At 43.1% G+C, this 24530-nt stretch overlaps 1 protein-coding gene across 2 annotated transcripts in view; it reads right to left on the bottom strand.

Moving 5' to 3' along the window:
• The window catches only part of igsf3 (immunoglobulin superfamily, member 3), a 293816-nt gene that overhangs the window by 56195 nt on the left and 213091 nt on the right, over positions 1-24530 (bottom strand). For both annotated transcript variants that reach the window (XM_060929572.1, XM_060929571.1), the window contains exons 4-6: positions 23537-23923; positions 15701-16108; positions 3791-4198 (exon numbers count right to left, since the gene is read on the bottom strand). In XM_060929572.1, the coding sequence (XP_060785555.1) occupies positions 3791-4198; positions 15701-16108; positions 23537-23923 (1203 nt within the window). The remainder of the gene's footprint in view (positions 1-3790; positions 4199-15700; positions 16109-23536; positions 23924-24530) is intronic.

The following is a 24530-nucleotide window of genomic DNA, read 5'->3' as shown; positions in this document are numbered from 1 at the left end:
AGCAGGGCTGAAGCGAGCTGAGTCGTGCTGCTCTGAGGTAGTCGAAACGTGAGCCGTGTCGGGCTGAAGTGAGCTGAAAAAGGGTAGTGGAAAAGGGCCAATAGACACAGACAACCATTCACACTCACATTCACACCTACGGTCAATTTAGAGTCACCAGTTAACCTAACCTGCATGTCTTTGGACTGTGGGGGAAACCGGAGCACCCGGAGGAAACCCACGCGGACACGGGGAGAACATGCAAACTCCGCACAGAAAGACCCTCGCCGGCCACTGGGCTCGAACCCGGACCTTCTTGCTGTGAGGCAACAGCGCTAACCACTACACCACCGTGCCGCCCTACTTAAATGTGTTAAACATAAATTAGATAATGCAAAATAATTATGAAATAACTGTTTACTTGTACAATGCACCTTGGAGTCTGTTAGCATTCATAAATTGGTTCCAAATTGTATTTGCTTCATTTGTGTGAATACATATACTGTACTTCCTGGGTAAGGGCTTCAACCAAATGAGTGTCTAATGTAAGTTTTTCAACTTTTTGCAACCAGGTGACTTGAGGCTACTCTCTAATTGGTTGCGGTCACATTTCCCACAAGTCGCAGCTCTCTGTGCCCCAGACACTCCCACTTTTATTGGCAGTCATCTGGTATTGGGGAAGTCATGGCATAATGGCAAGAGAAGCAGCTTCGGGACCAAAAGGTTGCCGGTTCGATTCCCTGGACCAGCAGGAATGGTTGAAGTGCCCTTGAGTAAGGCACCTAACCCCCAATTGCTCCCCAGGCTGCTCGGGGTACACTGCACATCACTCTGGATAAGAGCGTCTGCTTAAAATGCCCGTAATGTATTGTTTTTAGGGTTTTTTGTCCCCCCTCTCATGTGATTGGACAATTCTTGATGCCCTCTTTCAGTTTCACACTCTTCATTAATATAACTACAGATGCGCGTCTCCCGCTCGTTATAACAAGCTGAGTTATGCATCAACGCTGCTCCTTATATGAGCCCTGTAGTGAATACGAATGGTTTTCAATGTTCATGTCAAAATAAGCAGATGGCAGGCTAATGCAGTCAGCGTCAAAAGTTTTTGGAAAAAAACAAAACAAAAACATTTACATTACAAGTCCTTTAAAAGTACCCATAAAGACAACTCTGCACACTTGGCACTCTCATCACTTCACAACAGAGCCAACGGAGATGCTTTTTCAGCCGTCTTGAGGAAGTTTCCACACACTGTACTTGCTGGCTGCTTTTCCTGAATTCTGTGTTACTTGTTTGGGCTGCTTTTTTTTTTTTTGGGGGGGGGGGGGGGGGGGGGGGGGAGTGCAAAATCAATTTATACATGGGTATCTACGGAAGCCGAGAGAGGCCCTTCATATAATCCTTTTTTTTATTCACCTTGTTATCCCGAGATAACGACATAATTAATTCATGATCTCGAGAAAACTCCACAACTAATTCGAGATCTCGAGAAAACAAAACCGTTATTCCAAGATAACGACAAAATTAATTCAGGATCTCGAGAAAACTCCACAACTAATTCAAGATCTCGAGAAAACAAAACCGTTATTTAGAGATCTCGAGAAAACAAAACAATTATTCCGTGATCTCGAGAAAACAAAATTTCATGATCTCGAGTAAACAGCTGAGAAATGGTTCATTCAGGTGCGCCAAGAGACTTGTGATATGCTGACTTTGGGGCTATTTCTCATTCTGTATAGACGCAACTTTGGTCATTAGAATGTCTGGAATAATCGATCACCTTATAAGGCAATATTTTGATCAGGGGTTGACCGAGGGAGAGATTGCATCAAGTCTTTTAATAAGGGATAATTTCAAAATTAGTCCGCGGCACCTCCGCAGAAGACTGGCCCGGCTTCGTCTCTACCGACGGAGATACAGTGATCCAGCTGAGATCATGAAATAATTGTTTCGTTTTCTCGAGATCACGGAATAATTGTTTTGTTTTCTCGTAATAACGGTTTTGTTTTCTCGAGATCTCGAACTAGTTGTGTTGTTTTCTCGAGATCCTGAATTAATTATGTCGTTATCTCGGAATAACGGTTTTGTTTTCTCGAGATCTCGAACTAGCTGTGTTGTTTTCTCGAGATCCTGAATTAATTATGTCGTTATCTCGGAATAACGGTTTTGTTTTCTCGAGATCTCGAATTAGTTGTGTTGTTTTCTCGAGATCCTGAATTAATTATGTCGTTATCTCGGAATAACAGTTTTGTTTTCTCGAGATCTCGAATTAGTTGTGTTGTTTTCTCGAGATCCTGAATTAATTATGTCGTTATCTCGGGATAACAAGGTGAATAAAAAAAAGATTATATGAAGGGCCTCTCGCGGCTTTCGTAGGTATCAATGTCACAGTTTATAGTTGTTTTTCTGTCAGGAAAACAGAAGAGCCACCATTTGGGGCGGGAAAAACACAAAGGGGGGGGGGAATCCAAAATGCTAAATCAGTAGCGCAATGCACAAACGCATGCAAATACATGTCAAGAGCTTCAGCTGAGGTTCCCGCAAAGGCCATCCCAATGTTTACATGTAGCCTGAAGGTTCAGCCCGTTGTGCATTCGGAGATGCTTTTCCGCTTAATATGGCTGTAAACAGCGGTTGTTTGATTTACTCTAGACTGTGATTTCAAACCAGCCTGGCCATTCTATTCTGACCTCTTTTTCAATAAGCTACTTCAGCCCACAGAACTGTTGCTTACTGAAGGTTTTTTTTTTTGCACCATTGTGTAAACTCTAGAGAATGCTGTGTGTAAGCCTCAGGGGATCAGCAATTTTTAAAATATACTTAAACCAGCCTGTCGGACAACCACGTTCATACCATGATCAAAGTCAGAGATCACACTTTTTCTTCATTCTTATGTTTGATGTGAATATTAAGTGAACATCTTGATCGGTTTCTACAGGATCTTCTGCACTGTTGCCAAACGGTTGCCTGACTGGATAACGGCATAAATGAGCAGGGGCGTTTTTTTTTTTTTAAGTGGCTGCAGAGTGCATTATTTTAACAGCTACTTCTTGCTTAACTGTTAGGTTTGGTCCATGTTCTAAAAATACTGAATACGAGTGAAATTTCACAGAAGTTTATCATGACAGTCCAGCCCTCTGGTATACTGCTTCATGATGTAGGTCACGGCACCTGCTAGAGGGAAAACAGCATCTTGTAGTGCATAAATATCCAATGTGAGTCGATGTGCAGTGGTTAGTGAGAGTGCCTGGAATTTGTGTGTGTATAATGAGCTCTTCTTTCTCTCTAATCACTCTCTTTTCCTTCTCTTTCCCCTCTAATTGCTATCCTCAGTGGGTCTGGGGGAGGGGGAAGACATAAGCAACCAGTTCTTTTTCCAATTGCACCCATTAAGAGAATCTGCCTTTACACACACGCACATTTGTCTTACTATCCTTGTGAGGACCTTCCACCACTGACAATTATTATTGCAGTTAATTAAAGCTGTGCCTGCACCTAAACCCAGACCTAATCTTAACTTCAGTAATGAAAAGGAAACTTTCTGGCTTTTTTATTTATTCAAAAAACAAACAAAAACACACAGCAGCAATTTCCTAGTGGGGGCCATCCAAATGTCCCCACAAGGTCGAAATTGTCAGATTATACCATTCTTGTGGAGGCATTTGGTCCTCAGTAGTATATAAAAACACACACACGCGCACACACACACACCCCTATTAACCTTATGTCAATCTCAAGAAGTGCCTAATGAATACACATTTCATCAGTCACCCCCTTCTCCTAGCAACAGAAACATCAGAAGTGAACCAACCTGGCTGCACTACACTGATGCCCAGCAGGTTAGAAGTTTTGTTAGCGATGATCTTCCAGGTGCCGTTGTAATTTCTGCGGTACAGGGCGGCGGCGCACTGGTACGTCCCCGACTCTTTGCGCCCAGCTCTGGTGACGCTGAGGCGGAAGTTGGTGTTGTTGCCTGTGCGGTCCACTGACGTGCGTGTACCAAGGCCCAGTGTCTGCTCACCCCACTGCAGCGTGCCGTCACGCGTGAACGTCACCACGTCTCGCAGCTCGCTACCGCCCTCCACTGGCGTGAAGCGCCATGTCACTGAGGCAGGAATGCTAGGGCTGTGGCGGGATTTCACAATGCACTGCAGGTCAAACGAGTCACCAAAGGTTACGCTGGGCGTGCGTGAGGAGGCTAACACAAAGAAAGATGACCCTGGCAAAGGAAACACAAAGAAAAAAGACAAGACACATTGTGATGATAACTACAGAAACTGTTATTGTGATACTCATTTAAAAAGGAATCAGAGAAATATGGACTATATATGGAAGGGTTATAGTACGTCTCCATGTGCATTTTCTTCACTTGACATATCTAGCTATGCAAACAAGGTTATACAAGCTTTGTCTGTCCTCACTTTATGGAAGGTTAACTAAGCCAATTGCTCTAACTTCTGGCTGGTATGAAGATACAGGGTCAAATAAGAACTGAATAGACATCACCCAAAAAATAATACATTTATAAGCTATAAATAAATGTAAAGGCAGCACGGTGTTGCAGCGGTTAGCACAGTCACCTCACAGCAAGAAGGTTCTGGGTTCAAACCTCGAGGCATGGGACCTTTCTGTGCATTTTCTCCCCATGCCTGTGTGGGTTTCCTCCCACAGTGAAAAGGCATGCAGATTCGGTCAGCTCACTACTCTAAGTTGCCCATTAGGTGTGAATGCGAGTTGTTGTTCATCTCCGTGTTAGTCCTGCAATAGACTGCCGACCCACCCAGGGTGTACCTCGCCCTGGGATTGGCTCCAGCTATCCCTGTGACCCTGATTAATAAGCGGTGTACTAGTGCATTTCAAAATATTATAATATCGTGGAAAAGTTCTTTTTTTCGTAGCTTATTTGAAAAAGGTAAACTTTCATATAGTCTATATTCATTACACGTAAAATGAATTATTTCAAGGCATTTTTGGTTTTGATTCAGATGACTTATAGCTCATGGAAGAAAAAAAAGATCCAGCATCTCAAATTATTAGAACATTTCATTTCGAGTTTGAGTAAAAGAGAGTATAAATACCATGTATCTCTCGGTCTAGTTCAGTACACACCACCACAATCACAGAGAAGACTGCTGACTTGACAGTTGTCCAGAAGACCATCATCGACACCCTCTACAAAGAGGGTAAGCCACAGAAGGTGGCACACTGCTGAAAAAGGCTGGCTGGAAAAGGTGCACAAGCAACAGGGATGACCGCAGCCTTGAGGGGATAATCAAGAAAAGTCGATTCAGGAACTTGGAAGAGCTTCACAAGGAGTGGCATGAGAAAGGACTTGACTGTTGCTCAGTAGACTTGATAAAACACAGTGGACCAACACCAGCGGATGACATGGCACCCCAAATCATCACAGACTGCAGAAACTTCACACTGGACTTCAAACACCTTGGATTCTGTGCCTCTCCACTCTTCCTCCAGACTCTAGGACCTTGATTTCAAAATGAAATGCATAATTTACTTTCATCTGAAAAGATGACTTTGGACCACTTAGGACTGGCTTGATATTAGGAATGCGACAGTTGTAGCCCCTTTCCTGAAGACGTCCGTGTGTGGTGGCTCTTGATGCGCTGACACTAGTCTCAATCCACTCCTTGTGAAGCTCTCCCAAGTTCTTGGATCGACTTTTCTTGACAATCCTCTCAAGGCTGCAGTCATCCCTGTTGCTTGTGCACCTTTTCCAGCCAGCCTTTTCAGCAATGACCTTCTGTGGCTTACCCTCCTTGTGGAGGGTGTCGATGATCATCTTCTGGACAACTGTCAAGTCAGCAGTCTTTTCACCATGATTGTGGTTGTGTGTACTGAACTAGACCGAGAGATACACGGTATTTATACTCTTTTACCCAAACTCGGAATGAAATACTCTAATATTTTGAGACACTGGATTTCTGATTTTCATGAGCTATAAGCCATAATCGTCAAAATTAAATAAAGCCTTGACAAATTACGAAAAAAAAAAGAACTTTTTCATGATATTATAATATTTTGGAGATGCACTATTAGATCCTGGATGGATAGAAATGTAAAGATATGCACAGTTTTAGTAATAAAAATGCTGACCGGCTGAGTGCTAAACCACAAAGTTTCAAGTGCTGCACAGGTATTTGAACAAAGGATTTCTGTGCATGTTGGTGTGATTTAGTTCCACAGAAGAGGATTCATTTGCTCTAAATCTTATTAACAGCAGAGTGTAGAGATTCCACATCTTAACCATCATGTCTACTTGTCCACAGATATCAAAGAACACTGGTCAAGAAGACACGGACTCGTCTCTCACACCGACATGTCTACTCATGTTCTGGTGGAACTGTAGATGACAATCCAGACGCCTGTTTCCATGTGCAGTTTTTACTGCCTTCCACTGTAAGCAATTTCTGCAAATGGGAAGAGTCCTCATTAAACAGGAATGCCCAGGCTGCTCATTTTCCCTTCTTTGAAGATGCAGAGGAGAACATGGTCTTGAATGGTTTCCCAAAAGAGGGCACAGTGCCATTTGGCTGCTCTAGCATGTCAGCACTGGGGTGGTGGTGAACAGCTGCCACGAGGCTCTGCCTCTGCTCTTTTAAAGCCTCCGAATCCTGTGTAGGAGGCAAGTCACAATTGTTTAGAAAAGATCCAGGTCTTTTAATTATAGCAACTGTTTGTGAAAGGGCTGCAGGATAAACGAGTGTTTGAAATCGCACAGCTTTTCAGTCTGACCTTAGCACGCGTTTATGCGTTTCAGAAAGAACTAGCACCCTCCAGAACACAACTCTTGGAAACGGATTGTGATTTAGTTTATTGGAATCCTACTGATACCGCAAGCTTCCTGATTAGGGGCCTCGGTTCCCATTACTGCCTCTCATCAGTGCTTGCTACTCTGAGAAATGCAGTGGAGGAACAAGAAAGAAGACTGAAACACAAACTGGCAGGAATCTATATTCATGCGCACACATGCATGCAATCCAGACACCAACAAAATGAACCACACAGCCTGAATTATGCTCTTTAATTCGAATTTCATGAGACTCAGACTCATCACAAGGTTTCTGGCAGGGTGCTAAATCATTTTTGAACAACTCGACCTATCTATAAACATGTAACGTGGGTGTCTGACCAGGAAGATGGGAATGGCTATTCCATTAATCCCAGAGAGCGAAGACATCTTTGATAAATTTATTCAGAGAGCAAGGGTGGAGGTTTTTAAGGCGATGTATCAAAAAAAAAAAATAATGGGGTCATTTACAAGATATCAAACCTAATATAAACCGAGTGGCGGGGGAGTAAAGTGGGGAGAGAGAGAGCGAGCGAGTAGCCAAATCAAATGCCTTGTGAGGTAGTTTAGGTCTGAGCAAACTGGGCCAGGAATGGAAATCTAACAATGTTTGTTCTCAGTCGACATCACTCCAAATTTGATTATTTTCCAATAACTGCAGATGAAGTGTTTTATTTCTCTTGTCCCACAGCAAATCGCCAACACTAACCATTGTTTATTAAGGAAAAAAAAAACCACGTTTTATCCATTTATAGTTATATTTAATGTTGTGAAACAACCATGAAGTTAGTTCCTGTTATCACTTGTGCCACAGCAGCTATAAAACAGTCAGTCATTCCCTTACCAGCCTTTTTTTTATTTCTCCGTTATATTGAATAAAACCAAAACATGTAGCTTCTCATGTTACAAAAAAGACTTTCCTTTAAGAAAAAACACACCATCCTTCTCACTGTAAGAAACGCTGCCACATAAGCTCCACTGCACAGAAAACTTCGCCAGATTAACAATTACACTACTTCTAATCTGTCTATATGCAGCCAGCATTCACCATACAAGTCCGTGTCTAACTTGTTACTGTAAAAACGATTATGTATTAGAACGAGTGCTCCCTTGTCGCCGGAACTACCGTCAGAACAGCTCATCTCATCTCATTATCTGTAGCCGCTTTATCCTGTTCTACAGGGTCGCAGGCAAGCTGGAGCCTATCCCAGCTGACTACGGGCGAAAGGCGGGGTACACCCTGGACAAGTCGCCAGGTCATCACAGGGCTGACACATAGACACAGACAACCATTCACACTCACATTCACACCTACGGTCAATTTAGAGTCACCAGTTAACCTAACCTGCATGTCTTTGGACTGTGGGGGAAACCGGAGCACCCGGAGGAAACCCACGCGGACACGGGGAGAACATGCAAACTCCGCACAGAAAGGCCCTCGCCGGCCACGGGGCTCGAACCCGGACCTTCTTGCTGTGAGGCGACAGCGCTAACCACTACACCACCGTGCCGCCCCGTCAGAGCAGCTGTTAAAGAAAATTAATCACCTTTAGACTGATCAGAATTGAGTCTTCAGCAGCACTGTGGCATAAATATCAAACACTTCTGAGAAATGTATTCTTTTCTAGACATGAAACACGCAAACAGGACACTTGGAAAACTGTTGTGCCCAGAACCACAGGCAAGGATGAAATAATGTGAAGTGAGTAACGAAGGAAAAAGTGAGATGATAAATGTAAAGCGATCAGAATAAGAGAGGCCAGGATTAAAGAGCAGGGCACAGAGTGTCGAGGCTGAAAGATAAAAGAGTGATTGATGAGTTTCAGATCAGAGATCTTAAGAGAATGATGGGGTTTACTGGGAGATTAACTATAAGCAAGACAGAGAAAGATGGAGAGGACAGAGACAGAAAAACAGACACACCCATAGAGAAATAGAAAAGAGAGAGGGGTGTGTGTGTGTGTGTGTGTGTGTGTGTGTGTGTGTGTGTGTGTGTGTGTGTGTGTGTGTTAAACTCCAGCATTCCTCTCTGCTTTTGTAGCATATCCTTCATGTCTGGGTGGATTAGTTGATCTGTGCTTTGCTCCATCTTCTCTTTCATACTCATAAATGGCTCCTTGTCCCTGTTGTCCTTCATCGCAGAATACCGAGAGCTGAAAAAAAGGTCTTCATTTCCAGCAAGCAGAGCCCAGCTGCAGGACGGGAAAGCTTAATACTTGTTCATTACACACAGTGACACAGCAGACCTCTCCAATGGGACTGCTTGTGTGTGTGCATGTAAAATATATGTCCAAATCAACACAAAAATGGTTAGCTAACCACAAAATCAAGCTTCTGCTGTGGCCGTCTCAGTCCCCTGACCTGAACCCAGTGAAAACCTGTGGGCTGAGCTGAAGAGAGGCAAGGCAAGGCAAGTTTATTTATATAGCGCATTTCATACACAGTGGCAGTTCAATGCGCTTTACAGAAGTAAAAGCAAAACAGTAAACAATAGAAAATAAAATTACATAAAATAAATGGGGAAGAAGAGAGAAAAAAATAAGAATTAAACAATAGTAGAAATAAAATAATAAAATGAAGTAAAAGTTCAGTTAAAAAAAACCAGCAGAATAAAATAGAATAAAAGTTAAGTTTAAAACATGCAGAGACTGTAAAAGTTAAAGTTTAAAACATATAAAGATGACAATATTAATCAGTTAGCAGAAAGCATCTGAGAACAGCTTGGTCTTTAGGCTACGTTTACATTACGTCGAATCAGCGGATCATCAGATTAATGTTCTTAAAACGATTCGTGTTTACACTAAAACCGTTAGCCGTGCACATAGCAACGCCAATACGCGGATACGCTCGGCTCCGCAGGCATCCTGCGCTCCAAATCACTCCGCCCTGAACAGCGAGTGCCCTCTGGAGGGTGCGCACTCCGGCCCTGCGCAGCTCACAGAGCGCGCGAGTGAAGTGAACAAGCCACGATTCGGGACTGAGCCGCTGTGTGTGTGATCCCAGCGCAGATCACTTATTACTTGCAAGTGGAAGGATGGCAAGCCTAAAGACAATCATAACTACACAATGGGCAGTATTTGCATCAGTATTTGCAGTATTTTCATACTTTTATACTCTTTAATGAAAGGTGATACAAGGCGGAAGTCCGCGCCGTTTTTCAGCAGTCGCGTCACATGACCAACGCCAGCGAATCAGGAAGGTGGATGTCACAGTGATGTTGTCCAATGAGACGCCAGCTAGAGCTCAGCACAGCGTATTCGCGTATTCTGAATGTTTACACAGCACCGGACCAGATACGATCTAGATTGAATACATGGACGCTGGCGGATTCCCGTTTCCTGGCTTTTCCAGGGGGTTTAATGTAAACGGACAGTGCATCCGCGAAGAAAACGAGACAGATACGGTCTAATGTAAACGTAGCCTGAGTCTAGATTTGAAGCTGCCAACAGCAGGAGCATTTTTGATGTCCTCTGGCAGTTGGTTCCATAGCTGGACTGCATAGTAGCTAAAAGCTGCTTCACCACACTTTGTTTTAACAACAGGTTTTAACAGTAATTTTTTCTGCTGCGATCTGGTAGATCTGATTGGGTTAGGCCGCTGCAACATATCAGAGAGGTAATTGGGCCCTGTACCATTTAGAGATTTGTACACCAGCAGCAATGCTTTAAAGTCAATTCTGTAGCTTACTGGAAGCCAGTGAAGGGACCTTAGAATTGGAGTAATGTGCTCTGTTCTTTTTGTTCGTGTGAGAACCCTAGCTGCTGCATTTTGAATCACCTGAAGTCGTTTGATGGTCTTTTTTGGCAGGCCTGTGAAAAGGCCATTGCAGTAATCAACCCTACTAGAGATGAAGGCGTGTATAAGTTTTTCCAGATCATTTTTTGACACAAGTCCTCTTAGTTTGGAAATGTTTTTTAGGTGATAAAATGCCGATTTAGTGATTGCTTTCATGTGACTGTCAAAGTTTAGCTCGCTGTCAATGAAAACACCAAGATTTTTAACCATTTCTTTTATTTTAATCCCCTTTGTGTCAAGAATAGTGGTAATCCTGAGTCTTTCATCTTTTTTCCCCCCAAATAGAATTACTTCTGTTTTATCTGAGTTAAGCTGAAGAAAATTTTGTGACATCCAGTTGTTGATTTGATCGATACACTGGTAGAGACATTCAAGGGGGGCATAATCATTAGGTGATAGAGCAAAATAAATTTGGGTGTCATCTGCATAGCAGTGATACAAAATTGAGTTGTTCTTGATAATTTGCCCAAGTGGGAGCATATAAAGGTTGAATAGTAATGGTCCAAGAATCGACCCCTGGGGGACACCACAGGTCAAGGACATTGATGTTGAGGTACAATTTCCCATGGTAACAAAGAAGCTTCTATCTTTTAAGTATGATTTTAACCAATTGATAACTTTACCAGTCAACCCAACCCAGTGTTCAAGTCGATATAGCAGTATGTTTTGATGGGGGGAGAGAGAGAGAGAACAAGAGAGGGCCTCGGACCCTGGATGATCTGGAGAAATTGTGCAAAGAAGAATGGTCTCAGATGTCCTGTTCTGTTTTGTCCAATCTTATAAAATGTTGTTTGGGGGGGGGGGGGGGGGGGGGGAATGCTGTTTTACTGGCAAAAGGAAGTTGAACAAAGTATTAAATGCAGGGGTGCCAATAATAGTGGTTTTTAATGAAAATAATTATTTCTTGAGGGATGTGTTTTTCTCTGAATAAATTTATTTTAATTAAAAGGTTTTTAAACCTTTTCACTAATTTTTTTTTTACAAGGGGTGCCAATAATCATGGAGGGCCCCGTGTGCGTTTGTGTGTTTATACATATACAAAATGAACACTTTTGCTACAACCTTCCTTAATCAGCATGCGAGGTAACTGCAATTATCCAAGTAAATACAGAGGAGAAGAAAGAAATGCATTCATTTCTGCCCAGGGACATTTATTAAAAAACAAAAACAAAAAACCCCGAGAGAGACCCACACAAACAAGTGTTGCCAGGCAAAACAAACCTTGCCTGGCCTTTCTGGTAACCTTGACCCGATTACCCACAAAATTTAAATCAGGTAAATCTATGGACCATTGCCCACCTATCCTGAAAATTTGAAGTCTAGAGGCTAGATTGTTAACAGACAGACACAAACAAACGGCACGGATTACAATACTTCGCTCCGCTTACTCTGTTGCGGGCGACATAAATGCATTTTCTATTAGTTTTGTGTACCTACTCAAGCAACATTTTAAAAACTCTTCCTTGGCCTCAAGTTTTTCCAAAATTCTAAAATAGAAGACTTAAACATACAACGAAAAATAAATTCAGTCAATTTCTCTTCTGAACGATATGGTAGGATTTCATCATCTTCATCATCATCTCTTCCCACTCGGCACGGTCTCGGCCTTGGGGTGCTCCTGATATTTGCTCGACGGCAGGCAAACATCTATCGGTCGCTGTAAAGCTGCTTTGTCCATCATAGTTCTCCTGATCTGGGTCTCATCAACTCCTAAAACTCTCAAGATACACTATCGTTCAAAAGTTTGGGGTCACTTTGAAATGTCCTTATTTTTGAAAGAAAAGCACTGTTCTTTTCAATGAAGATCACTTTAAACTAATCAGAAATCCACTCTATACATTGCTAATGTGCTAAATGACTATTCTAGCTGCAAATGTCTGGTTTTTGGTGCAATATCTCCATAGGTGTATAGAGGCCCATTTCCAGCAACTCTCACTCCAGTGTTCTAATGGTACAATGTGTTTGCTCATTGCCTCAGAAGGCTAATGGATGATTAGAAAACCCTTGTACAATCATGTTAGCACAGCTGAAAACAGTTGAGCTCTTTAGAGAAGCTATAAAACTGACCTTCCTTTGAGCAGATTGAGTTTCTGGAGCATCACATTTGTGGGGTCGATTAAATGCTCAAAATGGCCAGAAAAATGTCTGGACTATATTTTCTATTCATTTTACAACTTATGGTGGTAAATAAAAGTGTGACTTTTCATGGAAAACACAAAATTGTCTGGGTGACCCCAAACTTTTGAACGGTAGTGTACGTCCATTTCTTGTGGGATGCTCGAACGTCGAACAGGACTTGCTTCTGCAAGACATTATCGTCCATTCCACAGACATGTCTGATATACTTGCTGGTGTTGACAGAAATTACGAATTGGCAATGTTTGGGTCATTTCCCGTAATCGTTCGTTAGATAGCTTGAAACTCCAGTCTACTTCACCTTGAAGCTGGACGTCGCGATCTTTCCGGTTTGGAGCATTCTTTCTCTGAAACCCACCTTTGACCATCTTCCTAAGGAAACCATGCCACACAGTCTCTAGCCTGGGAAATCCCATGCTGCTTTGCACAATCGTTCCGATCTGAAAAGACAGCATGGAAACTATGGTCTAAAGGCTCGCCTGAGTTAGGGAGCCAATCAGAGAGTGGGGAGGGGTGGAAAGACGGTGACGCGTACTACTAGACAAACGGAAGCTTGTAGTTTATTTGGGACTGTTTACGGATCACATTTAACATGGCGGCGAGCGATATGAACCAAACTTTCGATCAAGCTTTGTCTTGCACAAACGGCAGTAATCGTTCGGTGCCATTGTTTTCCTATTTTTGTTTTGCCTTCTCTTTCTCCTTCCTTCTCTTCTTCGTCGCTCTAACTATGTCACCGGGTACAACTGCCATGATTGGCCATGGGCTACGTATACGCCAAATGATAGACATTCGCAACGTCCAATAAACGGCCGTTGACAATCGTAAACCACACCTCCCCTACGAGAAATTCAATAGGCGGATTCCAGACCATATTTCACTTGTGATATGGTCTGGTGTTAACCAGACTACACAGTCTCGACTTTGCCCAACTCTTTCTCTGTTAGAGTCCATGCCTGAATGCTGTATAGTAACCTGGAGCGAGCACATGTCAGAAATCTAACTCTTGTTGTTAGTTGTATTCTTCTATCTATAAGTACAATGTTTCAGTTCATTCCATTTCTGGAAGGCACATCCGATCCTGGGATACAGGAACTGAGGTGTCCATTTCATCATTTGAGATGGTATAGCAGAGGTATTTAAAACTTCGCACATAAAAATTTGTATTCTGAACCAATTGTGTTTTTAAATCTTTTTCTTACTTTAGTCTCAGTTTCTTTTTTTTTTTAAATGAAACTTGTAAAATTCACAATGCAGCTTAGCCAATCTCTTATGTTGTAGTGAAAGACATTTGCAGCCATAAATTTACAACCGTCAGAGTTAAACTGGCTGCTTGTGCATGGGCTTTTGTATTTTAGAGACAGGACCATATGCTGCACGTTTGCCCCCAAACATCATCCACAAAGATTGAAAGCACCCAGACGGACTGTCAGGTGCAGCAAGTGCCTCGCCACTGTGACCGCTGGGTGTTCTTTAATGTCAGCTACTCAAAGCCTCGCTCTCCTGAAGCACCTCTTTTCCTCCTGTCACTGTTCATCTCTCTATTCTTCTCCATACACTGCTCCATTATTAATTTTCTGTATCTCTCAGTGTGGTTCAAGTCAAATGTGTTATTGGAAAGATTTTGCCAGAACAAATAAGGGCGCACGACTTTAACGTCGTTTAGATTTGACAGGTCCTAATGTTAAAATCTGAAGCGTTACAGAATATAGCACAGAGATTTCTATTGACTGATGAATTAATGCTGCAGGATGAAGTCTCGTCTTTGAAATGAATGCATTTCCCCAGTGTCCTCCAATGTAACAATCCTTCTCATTAGCCTAATCACGGGCTCTCCGTGTACTTGACCAGGACTTTTCCCAAACAGGCTGATTGCCCAGGTCAGCAAACCAGCCACCACTTTTGAGCAGGTTAAAGTGCATCTCACGGGTAAATTCAGGAGCAAGATCAATGTAATTCTCCTATTTTATATTAAACTTTGGTCAAATATCTGTAACATTCTGCATTCTCTGCAATTTTTTTTACCTTGCGCAATACCAGAAAAATTCAGTTGAAATCGAGCCATTTGAGGTGAACTGGTCCGCCTCTGAACAAACATGGCATTTGGATTTCCCGGCAAACACTGATTTTCGTGACGTCGCGTGCGGGACGCCTCCCTCTGAATCCTACGCCAGCGCTGGTTTGTTTATGAGAAAACGACCTGGTGGTTTTCTGCAAATTTCTTCAGCGTTATCATATAATTATTAAAATGGTTAACAGATGTATTATAGGAGGGTGTAGCAACACCAATCATGATGGGATTAGTACTCATCGTTTCCCAAAAGACCGGACAGTGAGAGAGAAATGGGAGCGCTTGGTCTACACAGGCTGTGCACTGAAACCGTGCAAAGCTCGCGCAGCCTGCTGGCGCTTCCGCAGATAACGTCACGAATCTGGCTCCAGACTCACTTGGGATTTTTCCAGACGCGTTTTATTTTATTTTTTTCTGCTGTAGACAGATGGCCTTGTGCAAAATGACCCTTCTGGATGAGTGTGTAAAGGGACGTACTTTCATAAAAAAAAAAAAAATGGTCCAGAATATGCCCTTTAAACACCAGCCGCCTCACCAACACACACTGCACAGAAAGTTTTTTGCTCTCTGCTGTTCTGAGGCAAAAATACTGATATAGGAGCCAAGTACATGAAACCAAAGCAAAATATTTTTAGCCAATTACACCATCACACCTGTCTTAGGTGTAATGCAGGAAAAGGAGGAAGACACATGAAGATGAGTCACTAGCATCTGCTCTCCCCACAATTGTGTGTGTGAGATCTCGTGGGGAAAAAGAATCTACACGCTAACAAATCTGGTGTTAATTCAAAGAGAAGCCCATGAAATTATTAACATCATATAATAGTATAAATAGATCTTATCTAATATAAGTAGATAAATTCAATACACAGCTGTAGCTTAGCAGCAAGCAGCTGTAATTATTTCCTTACCGACTGATTTCACTGTGACGGCAGTGGTGGCTGTGTTCTCTCCGATCTGCTGCCACGTCCAGGCTGGCGCACCGCCGCTTTGAAGCCACTCGGTGGCACTGCAGCGGTACTGCCCCTCGTCTGTGGGAAAGGCATTGTACAGGGTGAGGGTAAAGGTGTCCGACTGGATCCGTTCTACGTGGACCTCCCCGTAGCTGTGACGCTCCTGGTAACTGGATCCAGGTTGTATGGTGCCATAGAGGTCCACTGATGCCAGGTCAACAGCAGGAGCGCTGCCATCCTTGTCTGCCCACTGCCAGACGATGGACAGAGCTCCGACTGTGGAATGCACTGAGCATGTCAAGTGGATGTGCTCTCCCTCCAACACCTCGGAGGAGTTACTGGTCAATGACACGCTAATGTTACTGCCTAAAAGAGGAAGAGAGAGAGAGAGAGAGATGCTTTAAACAAAAATCACCACTTAGTCAAACTGATGAAGCCTCGTTGATGTTTACCAAAACCTCTTTGGAGTATTATTCCTCCAAGTCGAGTCACCTTGACTTACTGCTATTCAACGTTTTCCCTTGATATAGCCTACTGCGTATCCTTGTTACAGATTCTAAAGGCAATCTTCCATCAACCACTAATAGCTTACTGAATGAATGATCTGCAGTAGACACGACCCTTCAACAGCTCATGATGGCCGATTGTGTGTATGGCTTGTGTAGGCTCTTCCAGCTGGGTCCTGGATTAGTGTACAATGGTCAGGGGCGGACTGGCAATCTGTGCATTCTGGAAAAGTCCAGAACGGCTGTCCGGTCTACGGCCGTCGGCCCTGTTCAATAACCAAAATTTTCAGTCTATCAACTAGCAGGTGGCGCTAACGATAATTTATCCGTCAATCATTATTCCATAGGCCTAAAAGCCAACAAAGAAGAGTAACGTTAGTGTCTGTCAACAGAAAGATGGCAAGCAGAAAACGTAAGGAGAAAGGTGGATGGGAAAAGTTAAAACAAAAGAAAGTGAAGTCACTTGAAGATGCTTCAAAATGTAGAAAGCTCACAGAGCTTTTCGGCAGCAGTGCAACTGCAAGCAGCAGCAGTAATGTTCATGTCACGTTATCACCGAGCGAGACTGAGAACCAGGTGGACATCCAACCTGACCAACCACATGCTGATGATGACAGTCATGATGAGGGGCAGGCAGCTGAGGGAATTTCACCGGAGGAGGAGGTACCGGTAAGTGACAACGACATAAAACCATAGCATAAAACAGGTTACGTAAAGGCCACTCATAGACCCCTCTCATAGTAGGCCAGTCTTCTATTGACTGGATTTGCGGTGTGATGATGAGAAATATGTGGTTTATTGCTGTCAAAACAAACACGTAACTACCAAGCAAGCCAATTATAAATAGATAGGCAAGCACAAATGGCCGCGATTTCCTATGTTCACCTCTGCATAATTCATGCAGATTAGGCTCTTTACGTTCAAGAGAACCAAAGCTCTAGCCTATCATTAACCAAAAGTTTGATGGGGAGAAGTGTTTTCCATTTTGGCACTATTTATCTTTGTCTTCTCTTTCGTGGTGGAATGTCTGTGGAATAGGCTACAAATGTTTGAAGGATGATTGGTTGAATGGTATCATAACTAATCATAGCAGCATTGCATTGTGCAATTTGCTAATAGCCTAATTTTAGATCTGTTTGTCAGGCTTACCTACAAAAAAAAAAAAAAATCAGCATAATATTAAAACTATAAAATGTGTCAAGCAGGCTAATTCTTACACAGAATAGACCTAAAAGGCTAAAAATGTAATTGGGATTTAGGAAAAACCTCCAAATCTGTTTTATTCTTCTTGTCTGCAGCCTAGGTATCAAATGCTATGTTTATCCACAGTTTTGGCTGGTTTTTAAAAATAGAATTTTGAGGTATAAATACAGGTTTAAAGGCCGTCATTCCAAATAATACAAATGTTAATCAAGCACGTGTCAGTGCACAGTGTGAAAGGTTTTCCTAGATGCCATTGCATAGTTTAGATATAAATCAACAGTAGCATTAGCATCCAACTTCATCTTTTCAATTGTTTGTTTATTCAGGTTGAAGATAGTGGCAGCTCAAAAGATGACGGGGAGAGTCCAGGAAAGTGCCAGAATGAGGGATCAGTGCCCCAATATTTCAGCCGCCTCAGTTCAGACAGTTACGGCCTGGATGGATAGGGACGATCATTGACAGAGTGGCAGAAAACAGTGACCTTCTGAGGAAACAACTTCTCCCTCAGCACTAATTGTACCAACCTTTAATAGCCAACATTCAGAATGACTGCTCAGTGTAATTATTGTTGGCAAAGTCAGTTACATACGGAAGCCGAGAGAGGCCCTTCATATAATCCTTTTTTTATTCACCTTGTTATCCCGAGATAACGACATAATTAATTCAAGATCTCGAGAAAACAACACAACTAATTCGAGATCTCGAGAAAACAAAACCGTTATTCCAAGATAACAACATAATTAATTCAGGATCTCGAGAAAACACCACAACTAATTCGAGATCTCGAGAAAACAAAACTGTTATTTCGAGATCTTGAGAAAACAAAACAATTATTCCGTGATCTCGAGAAAACAAAATTTCATGATCTCGAGAAAACAGCTGAGAAATGGTTCATTCAGGTGCGCCAAGAGACTTGTGATATGCTGACTTTGGGGCTGTTTCTCATTCTGTATAGACGCAACTTTGGTCATTAGAATGTCTGGAATAATCGATCACCTTATAAGGCAATATTTTGATCAGGGGTTGACACAGGGAGAGATTGCATTAAGTCCTTTAATAAGGGATAATTTCAAAATGAGTCCGCGGCACCTCCGCAGAAGACTGGCCCGGCTTCGCCTCTACTGACAGAGATACAGTGATCCAGCTGAGATCATGAAATAATTGTTTTGTTTTCTCGAGATCTCGAAATAACGGTTTTGTTTTCTCGAGATCTCGAATTAGTTGTGTTGTTTTCTCGAGATCCTGAATTAATTATGTCGTTATCTCGGGATAACAAGGTGAATAAAAAAAAAGATTATATGAAGGGCCTCTTGCGGCTTCCGTAGTTACAAATATCAGTGATAGAGTTTTTTTTTTTTCCCTCTTTAAAATGCAAGCATAGAAGTGACTGTAAAATAGCAGTATAAAAGACGATGTCCATGTTCATTTTTGTTTAGGAGATGCAAGTGATGTTTGGTCGTTCTTGAATATTAGGTGTTCTTGAATAAACAATCATACACTACGTTCAGACTGCAACCTGAAACGACCCATATCCGATGTGTTGTGCAATCCGATTTGTTTGTTAGGCCGTTCACATTACCAATTATATGAGACTTGTATGCGATCTCCAATATGAACAGAAAACGACCCAAAAGTGTCCCGCATGCGCAAATTGACACGTAATAAGCACATCTGCGTAATACGTAAACAAAAAAAAAAGCGCACTCTTCACGTTTAATGATTTGTTTGTTTGTTTAATTATCTGGTTAGTGTTAAAGTGTGAGGTCTCGTGTGTGTTTTTGTTTCTGAACTGAAATGAAAACGTGTAGCCTGGTAACGAGGGTTGACTCCTAAATGTCTCTCTAATTTCTATATAAGTGCACTACATGTTACTAGGAAGTAATGGATTTTTAAACTCTATATAGTGCACTCGAGCTTCAGTAGGCAGTCGTTTGGGATACGGCCGCTGTATTACCAAACTCTTAATTCAGGCTTAATAATTTGCACATATTTATTTCGTCATATTAATAAACTTTTTCTACATTTTTATAAATATTTATTTAGATTGTTTATAGCCAGCTGAATTCTGCAACTTCTCTCAGCGCTGGCTCAAGGTGCATGAACACCAGTGCAGTTTGCTATGGAGATGAGGCGAGACCTGGCGATGTGGTTTTTGTGGCGGCGGCGGAACTCGCACAATAATCTGATTAATGTGGGCAGCAGAGTAATGAGACCGAAGGTGCCAAATTACTGGAAATTTCCAGAACAATCTTATAATCTTGTAATACAGGATGGTTTAAGTTATAAATCAGTTATAGAAACGGTTTTATTTAATCAGGCTAACAGATCAACATCCAGGTCCCTACCAAATCCACCATTAGCTTGATCAATTCTATAAAAGTCTATTTAAATTCTGAAAACTGTACAAATGTTGTTGTTTTCCACCAAAGAGGCGGGATTAGCCAACGCAGAATAGTGACGTTTGTCTCTTGTTGATGACGTGTAGGTCGCATGAATGCGGCCTGTCCGGTCAGACTGCAGTCGCATGTGAAAATAACGGATATGCATCGGAATTAGGACCACATATCCAAGCGGGGTCGCATGTGAAAAAAATCGGATCTGTGTCGTTCAGATTGTCAATAACAAATCGGATACAGGTCGCATATGGGCAAAAAAATCGGATATGGGTCGTTTCAGGGTGCAGACTGAACGTAGTCATAAATAGTTCATCTGTGTGGGTTTTGTTATGACAGACAATATACCACTATAGCACTTTACTATAGCACTATAGTATAGTGGGCCTATTTGGGGGGGAAGTCCAGGGCCGTTTTTTGGTCCCAGTCCGTCCCTGACAATGGTTAGTGGATCTTGACTGACAGGGTTTTGGGGACCGTCTCTGGATCAGAAAGCTCAATGGAGGATCTTGCAAGCACAGCGTAGATCAAAAGCATGTCCCCGGCGTTTTCAACAGGGATTTCTACACGCAACCACATCTTTAGAATCAAAGGCGATAAAATAAAAATGAGACTTTGAAGCGGCACAAATTCTCTCTTGTGCTAGTCCAGAGCTGCTCTTCCCTTGAGCAGAAACTTCCCCAACATGGCAAAATTAAAGCGCAAGCAACGTAACCTCTCCTACCCGCCCACGCTCTTAACCACAGAGAGAGGCTGATTTTAGTCTGTCTAAAATGAATGTGCGAGATTGCACACCTGCGTTCCGATTCACCTTTCCTCTGCGTCTTATCTGTAGCCACCTAAGCCACAGGAAAAGAAGCTGCTAAAATCAGCCAGTGTACGAGCAGGTTCATCTTTGTCTCTTCCTCTCCACTGTCTGCCTTGTGCTTACTGCTTTCCTCACCATGTTTTCTCAGCCTCGATGTGTTTGAGATTCCTGCCACTGCTGCAGCTGCTGCTTATCTGACTGAAAACCAGACCCTCCATCAGGCCCAATTTGTCAGGAGGGTTTCTGTGACTTTGGTGTGCTGGCAGGCCTGTCACACACTGCCTCAATGAACAACATGAAGAGCAGATATGGGAACTGATGAACAGGACAGAAGGGGAAGAAAGGGAGTCAAACTGTCTGTCTGCGTGTCTGAATAAAACGGTGAGAGCAAGAGAGATGGAGATAGAGACAGATCAAACATAATAAACAATAAAAACAAGAAGAAAAGGAAGAAATATAGACAATTGTGATGTGCGTGCAGCAGCCCCAGGCTGTTGTTATCGCTCTAATGGTCTCATAAACCCTGCATATATTGCAGAAGAGCTCCTGGGGGATGAAGACAAACAAATTACTCTAATAAAGAGGATCTCTTAGGAACACATCCGCAGAATCTCCTTCCTGCCTTTGTGGCACATGAGGAGAGAAGCACTGGCACGAAAAAGGGTGTGTGCTTGGGCCACTGGATATAATGTATTTACTTCAGCTACACTTTGCTTGTTTATGGCCACTTTAAGCAGATCTCTGAGGGAGATGCAAGGGTTCCCCTCCGTGTCTCCAGAATAAATGTACATTTAAGACCGGTGTTATGACACGGCTGCTTTTGGCTCCTGGGGCTGTGAGCATGCCCGTGTAAGTGTGCAATACTGTATTAAAGAGGAAGGGGAGAGGACATGCTCTGCCGGGCTGCATCCTCTCTCCTGAGGCTGATGCTCATGTAGAGCTGAAGGGAGCAGTTACAGCAGTTCTGCCTCTACACCTGGTTCATGTCGCTGCGCTCATCCCAGCTGGGGTACTCTGTTTGAGGGCGGGTCCATCGTTCAGCCTGGAGATCACCGAAAGGAAAGGTCTAGACTGAACGACTTGAATATTTAATCTTTGTATTCAATTTCAATGGTGTCCTAGATTTATTCTATAATGAAATTCTGACCTGACTTTTTTTTTTTTAAACTTCTTTCGGGGGCGTCGTGGCTCAGGTGGATAAGGCGCCATACCATAAATCCGGGGACCCGGGTTCGATTCCAGCCCGAGGTCATTTCCCGATCCCTCCCCGTCTCTCTCTCCCGCTCATTTCCTGTCTCTACACTGTCCTATCCAATAAAGGTGCAAAAAGCCCAAAAAAAATCTTTAAAAAAAATAAACTTTTCAACGGTATGTTGACCTATTTTCACTTCATTTTCTACATTACCCAGAACGCCATTCGTCTACCTGCTGATCGGGTACCACTGAAATTTAGTCCTCTCTTCACCTCTACATAAAGAGGCAGACGGAGCCGTGCAGGAGTCCTTTCATCCGTGCGGCTCGCTCCCCTTCTGTCTGAAGTCAAACCTTCCTTGATCTCCTCACCTCATGTAGCTGCATTAAATTCTGCGCCTAGTATTTATCGTCTCTGCTCTGGATTCCATATTAACATGACAGCGAATGTTACTGGAAAATGGTTTGTGAGAAAAGCAGCTCTTGCGCTTCAGTTTTCAGAAGCCGACAGTGAAAGCTGACCGTTATCCCTTAGATGCGAAACATAAAACGGATCCTCTCATTAAATACCATTATAACTGCGCTAGCAGGGGCGGCACGGTGGTGTAGCGGTTGGCGCTGTCGCCTCACAGCAAGAAGGTCCGGGTTCGAGCCCCGTGGCCGGCGAGGGCCTTTCTGTGTGGAGTTTGCATGTTCTCCCCGTGTCCGCGTGGGTTTCCTCCGGGTGCTCCGGTTTCCCCCACAGTCCAAAGACATGCAGGTTAGGTTAACTGGTGACTCTAAATTGACCGTAGGTGTGAATGTGAGTGTGAATGGTTGTCTGTGTCTATGTGTCAGCCCTGTGATGACCTGGCGACTTGTCCAGGGTGTACCCCGCCTTTTGCCCGTAGTCAGCTGGGATAGGCTCCAGCTTGCCTGCGACCCTGTAGAACAGGATAAAGCGGCTAGAGATAATGAGAATGAGGTGAGATAAGAACTGCGCTAGCAAAGTCCCCTTGTGATGTCAGAATGGCTGATACTCACTAACTTCTCACAGTAAAAACGAACATATAGCATGGACTAACACCAAAAATCACTAAATCACACGTAGTTCAATACAGACACACAGTACTTAACGTGTCCCAGAGTGGAGCTTTCTTTTAAGTAGTTAAAAGACGAGGCCTTGTTTGCTCCTTTGAGCCACGTTTTCAATTCCAGCTTTTTAGCCTTTGAGCAGCTCTCGCTTCAAATAGCAACTGCTTCTTACTTTTGCGACCTTTAACACAAGCAATGAAAATCAATATATGCATGGACCACACACTTTATTTCTCATTCAGAAGCGTTTCTGCTCTGTCAAAAATGGCAAAGGAGTTCAGACAAGGCATTATCCTACTTTTCCTCCGTCATTACTCTCCACTGAGGGAATGGGCTACGTGATAAGAGCGAGCATGAACTCAAGATTTGTGCATCTGAGTAAACAGCCCTCCTCATAGAGAGCTAGAAAAATAAGACTGGACAAAGGGATGACATGGCTCTAATGGCCTGCTGCCCACACGATTACTGAATCTATCGATGTACCATTTCCTCTCGACTGTCCAGTTAGGGTAAGAATGTAACACTACTCTACATCAGGGGGAGAAAAGCAGTGCTTAGGGCTATTCACTTTTTCATTTCACCTGCCTTTAGGGACCAACACTGAGAAAAGAATACTCACTCAGGGGAGCCACGGTGATCTGAACGTTACGGGAGCGCTTGCTTCGATCGATGAACTCTCCGGTAGGCGTCTTCTCCCGCTCAGTCACTCGACAGATATATTTCCCGGCATCCTCGGGAAGCAAGTGCTGCAGTTTGAGCAGGTGGACAGATGGACTCTCCTTACGAATGGTCAGGAGGCCAGCGGCCTCACGCTGCACATAGTTTACCCCCAGCACGGGCACAGCGCTGGGCCCAACCACGGCTATAGACGAGCTGCTGAAGACCCACGACACCGAGAAGTAACGCTCAGCAACATTCTGAGCATCTATGGTGCAGCGGAGCTCCAGCGGCTCACCTGCCGTGTAGGCCCGGCGATCTGTTGTCACTTGGATACTAAAATCCCGATCTGAAAGAGAAAAAGAGAGAGAAAGAAAGGCTTGTTGTTGTACTAAGCAAAAGGTTTTAGACTACTTGTATTTCTCATCTCATTATCTCTAGCCGCTTTATCCTGTTCTACAGGGTCGCAGGCGAGCTGGAACCTATCCCAGCTGACTACGGGCGAAAGGCGGGGTACACCCTGGACAAGTCGCCAGGTCATCACAGGGCTGACACATAGACACAGACAACCATTCACACTCACATTCACACCTACGCTCAATTTAGAGTCACCAGTTAACCCAGTGGTTCCCAAACTTTTTGGCTGGGGACCCCCTTTTGGACTTCAGAATATTTTTGGGACCCCCTGACATCGACACCCCCCCCACCACCACCCATTATGCAGTGTGTAGTGTAGTAATAATAACCATAATAATAATAATAATAATAATAATAATAATAATCAGACGGATATTAAAGTTGCTATTTTTTATTCACAGAAGAGCATTATCCACAAAAGAGCATTGCACATCATAATAAAACAGAACATTACACAGAACATCAGAATATTTTTCAGTGACTTGTGTGTGCTTGCTTTTCAGTACAGAGCTTTTCAAATCTTGGTGATAACTGAGATC

This window comes from Neoarius graeffei, chromosome 9 (assembly GCF_027579695.1).
Source record: "Neoarius graeffei isolate fNeoGra1 chromosome 9, fNeoGra1.pri, whole genome shotgun sequence".
Lineage (NCBI taxonomy): Eukaryota > Metazoa > Chordata > Actinopteri > Siluriformes > Ariidae > Neoarius > Neoarius graeffei.
The sequence above is the reverse complement of the archived record's forward strand: the minus strand, read 5'-3'. Positions and strand labels throughout refer to the sequence as shown.